The sequence below is a fragment of the Colius striatus genome, chromosome 3 (assembly GCF_028858725.1).
Source record: "Colius striatus isolate bColStr4 chromosome 3, bColStr4.1.hap1, whole genome shotgun sequence".
Classification (NCBI taxonomy): domain Eukaryota; kingdom Metazoa; phylum Chordata; class Aves; order Coliiformes; family Coliidae; genus Colius; species Colius striatus.
This window is the reverse complement of record NC_084761.1, coordinates 44,551,761-44,558,006: the sequence shown is the minus strand read 5'-3', so window position 1 is coordinate 44,558,006 and position 6,246 is coordinate 44,551,761. Positions and strand designations below refer to the sequence as shown.

Below are 6,246 nucleotides of genomic sequence, written 5' to 3'. Positions count from 1 at the left end.
GAGGGGGGGCACAGGGTCAATTAGAAGGCTTGTAGGTCAAGATAGCTGAGCACAACCCAGCTGAGCAGCAGAGGCTCTGTAAATGCGCCTTGTGCTCTGGGAGGGAAGACAGCACTGCTGGTTCAGCAGGACTGCTTCTGGGTTTGTGTAGCCTGGTGATTACAACAGGCTGTCATTAGGGCAGTCAAGGGTTTTTGTTTTTTTTTTTTTTTAAAAAAAAGAGAAAGAAAAGAACAGAGAAGTGAACCACACCTATGACAGGAAGCATTTTAAAAATGCATGCTTCTCACATTCGTGCGTGAGTTCTCTCTTATCTTCAGCACAAGTGCACAGTTGGAAAAGAAAATAAAAGAATCCCAGCTCAGCATAAGACTCCTGCTTGCGGCTTTGGGATTGGTTTGCTGCGGTTTTTTTCCTTTCTTTTTTTCATTTTAACCACCTAGTTACCCAGGTTTGCAGCTGCATGCCCATACAAAGGGAAAAGAGTACTGTGCTCGTGCTGAAACTAGGAGCTGGCACAGCCACGTCCTGCCAAAACCAGCCACCTGCTTTCTCCAACCGCGAAGGGCGCGCGGGCACGGGAGAGATCTGAGCCATGCAAAAGAGGATCAATGCAATGCAAATACAGAGAGAGAGGCCCCGCCGAACGTGCCCTGATCGGGCAGAACAGAACGGTACAGAGGGCAGAGGCTTCTCTGCAGGTGAGCGGCTCTGTGAGGAGACAGCACGGTGCATGTGCTAAGAAGTGAAACGTGCTCGTTCCTGGTAATGTCAGATGAATGTGCCACACAACGGGAAAAAGCAATCCTAGGCTTTAATATACGTGCAGACTTAAAAGAGTTTGAAATACTCATTAAAGCCTGCTGGAAACCAAGCAAGTGCTGTGAACATACACCAAAAAAAAAAAAAAAAAAAAAAAAGACAAAACTGATACAGACTTTGTCTATTCTTTGCATCATCTACTTTTCCACAAAGAGAGAGAGACCCTGAGCCTATTTGCACATGTTTAGGCTTCACGAGATCCCGCTGAAGTCGGTTCTGCAGAAACAAACAGAAAGACCTTTGTCTAGAAAACGCATGTATTTTCCTACGGGACAGGGCTAGCCAGGCCAGCACCTTTCCAAGGGCTGGGAGAGTGAAATGCCCGGCACGGGTAGAGGAGTGACACTGCCGTCAGACAGAGGTTTCTTAGCGAGTTACAAGAGCAACCTTTTATCTTCAGTCTGCTTCTGAAATGTTTCACAGAAATTAAAGCAAAACCAAAAGCCAGAGAACAACCTGTGATGTGCAAAACAAGTTACTCAGTGATGACCTGAACTTCCTAGAAATCACTCCAATCTGCCTTGAGCGCACCAGATTTCGCATCTTTCTGAAGCCCTTTCTCACCAGGCTGCCTTCTTCGGTCAGGGGACAGCTGGGGATTTGTCTTCTCCCCGGCACTGCTGATGAATAGAGCGCCTGCAAGACCCCCTCCTGCCACCCTCGGAGTGAAGGACACATCCACCGGTGGGAAAAGGTCTGACTGAGAAGCTAATGTTCTCCTAAAATCCCCCTCTGTTCTCCCAACGCCTCCCGGGCAGGCTGGAGTAGAGCATCTCGGAGGTTGTTCTAGCTTGCGCAGGGGGGACGGTGCGGTGGAGGGGAGGCCCCTTGGTCAGTCCAGCGCTCAGGACTTTGGGGCCGTGTTTCGATGCTGTGAATCCCGAGCGCTGGTTCCCACACAGCTGGTGTATGCACGGTCTTCTGCTCCCCACAGCCGCCGAGCTGGAAAGGTTCCAGCTTGTGCAGCGAAAGCAAGGGCACAGTCATGGGGTGGGGGGCGTAGGGAGGAGACGGCTGAGACAACTTGTCACCCTCTGGGAGGGCTGGCAGGCCGGGGGCCACCAAACCCCGCTCGCGGGGCCGCGGGGCTGGGACAGGCAGACAGACCTCCTTCTGCGGCTGTTGTTGTGGCGCGCACGAAACCATTTCTCCAACGGAGAGTAATAAATTCGGAGTTTGGCTAAAACCGGAGTTTGGGAGCGGTGTAATCAGCCCCGCTCGCTGGGGACGGGCGCGGAGTCACGCGTCCGAGCCGTGCGGCAGACGCGTGGAAGCGGGCGCTCGCCCGGCCGGTGTCCCCTCGTCCCCGAGCTGAGCGACACCCCCTTCCCCACCCCACCACCCCCTCAGCCGGGACACACTTTTGGGGAAATCTGGGGAGATTTTATTTGTTGTTGTTGGGTTCTCTTTTTTTTGGCTTTTCTTTTAAGCTGTCAGCCGGCTGCCGAGAGACGTTACTGGCCCCCCAAGCCCCCAGCCGCAGGCAGACGTGGCTGCCCGAGCAGCCTCCCGGCCCGTAGGGACGGCAGACGGGTTCCTGCGGCCGTGGGAAAGCACGCGACCGGCGCCTGGGAGCGGGGCGGGGGGGATGCAGGAGGAGGGTGTCCCGGGTGGCGGACGGCACCCCGCCGTACCCCACGGACCCGCGTAGCGTGAGGGCAAATGGTGCGAAAGCAGAAAAGGCGGGCGAGAGGGAGGGGGCGGGAGAGGGGAAAGGGAGGCGGGGGGGAACCCAAAATGTCAAAAAGCGTCAGTAGTCGGAAAAAAACCCAACAAAACAAAACAAAACAAAACAAAAAGGGCCCTATTTGGGGCCGCGGCCCGCGGTGTGGGACTGGGATAGCGGCGGGGGCGCCCCCGCACGCGCCGCGCGGGAAGGCGCGCGGCGCGCCCGGAGACGGGGTGCCGCGGAAAGGGGGCTGCTGCGCGCGCGGGGCGGTGCGGGGCGGGCGCCGACGTCAGGGCGCCGCGTGCATATTGATGCGGGGGCCCGGCCGCTTTCGTCAAGGAGCAGAAGGAAGCAAGATGGCGGCCCTGTAGGAGCGGGGAGCGCGGCGCCCGGCTGTGCGTGCTGGATGTCGGCAAGGCTGAGGGACGCGGCAGAGGTCAGAGCGGGCCCCCCGCGCCGGCCGCCTTCCCCCCGCGCCCCTGGGGATGTTGCGGGGCCGCGCCGCGCCGCCGGGTGCCCACGGGGGGGTGGGCATCGCCGCGGCTCCCCCAACATGGCTGACTGACAGAGGCGGAGGGGGGCGACGCGCCGCGGGACCCCGCCGCCCCCTCCCCGCGGGGCCAGACCCAACTTTGTCTCGCCGCCTGTCCCCGAGCCTTTGTCTGCGCGGCGTCGGCGAGGGGACGGTGGACGGCGGCGGGAGGCGCCCCCGCCGCCGTTGAGCCCCCGCCGTCCGGCCGGCGGCTGCCCCCTCCGCGACTTAGCCCCGCTCGCCCCTCCGGCGCGCCCCTGCCGGCGCTGCGCCCCGCGAGGACCGGCTTTCCCCACACCTTCTTGGGCCGCCCCTCGCGCAGAGCCCCGCGGAGGGCGGCTGGGGGGCCGGGGCGGCAGCGGGCCCCGGCTTTGTGCCGCTCCCCGGCCCCGGGCGGACACAAAGGCGGGCGCAGCCCCGGGGAAGGCGGGGAGGTGGGGGGGAGACGGGGCGGGGGGAGAGGAGGCTGTGTGTGGAGTTTGCGGGGGGGCGGAACGAAACCCATATCTGGGGGGCGAGGGAGAAGTGTGTGCGGGGGGTGGGGGCTCGTTGCGAGGCCTGCCTTTTTCTGTGCGGTCTACACGCGCGTTTCACCCGCTTTGCCAAATCCTACTGTCGGGGCTACTTGCACAATGTGGCCACGGGAAGAAAAAAGAGAAAATACTTTCTCGTGCGTGTTCCCTTATAATAACGCTGTCGGCGAGGTCAGACTTGTTCCCCGCCAGATGACAGACAAGAGCAACAACCTTACCACGTTGGTAAGTCGGACGCGCGGCACTGTACGCTCGCATCGTGACATTCATTGGCGTTAAATCGCCCCCGTAGACATCAGCAGTCAATAGTCCTTAATTATGAGGAGAGAGGCTTTTCGGCTCGCGGTCTGAAGCTTGGAAATTTAGCAGACCCTTTTCTGCTAAGTAGTTTTCCTTTTCAGAGAGCGAGATGAAGGGAGAAGTGATGTGGTCTAGCGTGCTTCCATCAAAGTGTTGCAAAGATCTCATCACAAGATTTGTTTTCCATTATGAGCAGCATGCAAATGTGCAGGCTTGGAGCAGTGATCGGCAGCTCTGAATATCAGTTCGGCATGGGTTTTTTTTCTTTTCTTTTTTTTTGTTTCTTTTCTGAGTGTGAAGTTTAGGAGTTTCGGAGATGAGGAGATACTGTCGCTAGTGAAAGCAGGTCAGTGGGTGTTTGTCGACTAATGAGGCCGTTCTATTTGCATGTTAATGGCAGGTTGACTTACTGCAGCAGGGGGAGTGAGTGTAGTTACGTGTATATTCACTTGTATATCTGCACGTGGATTCCACCACGACACTTTCTCTGGAGGTTTTAAAGTGCAAAACAGGACGTGGTTGCTGAAGGTATTCAGCAGGGAGATGTTAATGGTCATGTCATGTATCAACTCGAGTTAGAGGGGGCTCTGACTGAATAAAAGGTGGCAAAACCAACACTATGGTACATGCAGTGTACTCTTAAGAGACCCCCTCGGTGTGGCAGGCTGACAATAGATTATAAATCATCTCATCTCTTATCTTTTGGGAGTTAGACAAATTTCCCTAAGTGGTCTGTGATGAATGTACTAGCTCCTTTTTTACGAGTAGCCACGGAAAACAGGCATTTTTCTTTGAGCCTTTAAAGCTTCTGGCACCTCAATTACTGTTGTTATATTTCCCAAAACTTCTTTTTTCTTGGTGTGTTTTTTCTTTTCCTGATAGCCTCACAATTAACTTCTTGCACCACTCCAAGTACAGGTAAGCCTATGCAGTTTCTGTATGGATTACCGTTTATATATCATTGCTAAAGGTCGGTGACTAACAATGGTCAGGTATCAGTATTTACTGGGTTGTTGTGCAGAAACACTACTTTCTCTCTCAAGCACGTGTCACTGTGGTTACTGCTGTACTGTGACACCTCTGTTCTCAGTTGCTGAGTATCTGATTTTTTTCAAAAGACAAATAAAAGTGAATGTAAACACTGATACTATTTTGCTGAATCTGCATAAAGACAGTTTTGTATTTTTCTTTTCCTGCTTCCAAATAATATTCTTTCTATTATATTTAAGTCTATTATGTCTTGAAAACATTGGTAAATCTAGCAAGTCAAGAACTTTCGGTCTGCCAGATCTGCTGCTGTTAACAATGCTTGGAAAGAATGTATACATCTTGGATTTTATCCCACAGAAAAAAAATTTGGAACCAATGTAAACAAATCACTGTTGGGCAGTATTTTATCTTTCTTCCTTGGTGTCACAGAGGACACTGCCAGTGAAATTATTTAAATCTAGCAACCAGGGTGTAAGGAGGAGAAAAAAAAAAAGGGATGGCAAAGATTTGAAAAATAACACTTAGGTGCTTAGGTGGTAGGACTAAACTGCTGTTTCCATGAAATGAAGAACTAAAAAGTAATTTTTCAGTGGAAACAATTGTTTCGCTTTGGGAAGCAACATCAAAAAACTCTATGAATATATCCAGGGAACCTCAGAAAGTGGTTTTGTATTTCCCATTTCAGAATTAATTGATAATAAATCTTCAAAAGAAGAAAAGTTTGAATGGGAGACACCGAGGCTCCCAAATTTGCTCAGCTATCACTGTTCATAGTAAGGCTTTTAACGAAGACTGGCATTGTTCTAATTCTTGGCTTTTAGCCAGGGAAACTGGTATTGTTTTGATATAGTGCGCATGGGTCCTAGACTTGGGCATGTCAACATTGTTTAAAGAACAAGAAACGTGTGCCTGCTGAGGAGTTATTATGACAGACAGATTTCCAAGGTCTCTTATTGGCACCAGTACCACATTGGGTAACAGAAATAAGGAGGTTGGAAATGTTTTGGTTTCTGCATGCAGAATCAGGAGACCCTGTTGATGCTGTTGATATGGGGACTTCAGCTGCCAGAGTAGGAAGGGACCTTTCCCTCTTGCCCTGAGCACTTCAGATGATACTGGGTCTCTGTCTTCCATATGTTTTTTTTAAATACTAGCAACAGACAGATGGCCCTAAAGAAAAAAAACCAATGTAAAACAAAACACCATCCCAAAACCTCACCATGTTTTGGAAAAATCTGCTGCTGAGGTGTGGAAAAACACCAAGTTTGGGTTGGACTAGTGTAACGAACTCTGTTTGGGATTACAGGGAATGCTTCACTTCTAAGTTACTTCCCTGGGTAGTAGAGTGTTTTTTTCCAGAGTGTGCCTAAGCAGTCATTTTAAATCCCTTGCTCTTTTTC

At 52.4% G+C, this 6,246-nt stretch overlaps 1 protein-coding gene across 2 annotated transcripts in view; it reads left to right on the top strand.

Annotated features, from left to right (window-relative positions):
- Positions 1–2,847: 2,847 nt before the first annotated feature.
- TET2 (tet methylcytosine dioxygenase 2) overlaps positions 2,848–6,246 on the top strand; it is a 75,348-nt gene continuing 71,949 nt past the window's right edge. For both annotated transcript variants that reach the window (XM_061992750.1, XM_061992749.1), the window contains exon 1: positions 2,848–2,927. In XM_061992750.1, the coding sequence (XP_061848734.1) occupies positions 2,898–2,927 (30 nt within the window). In that variant the 5' untranslated portion in view covers positions 2,848–2,897. The remainder of the gene's footprint in view (positions 2,928–6,246) is intronic.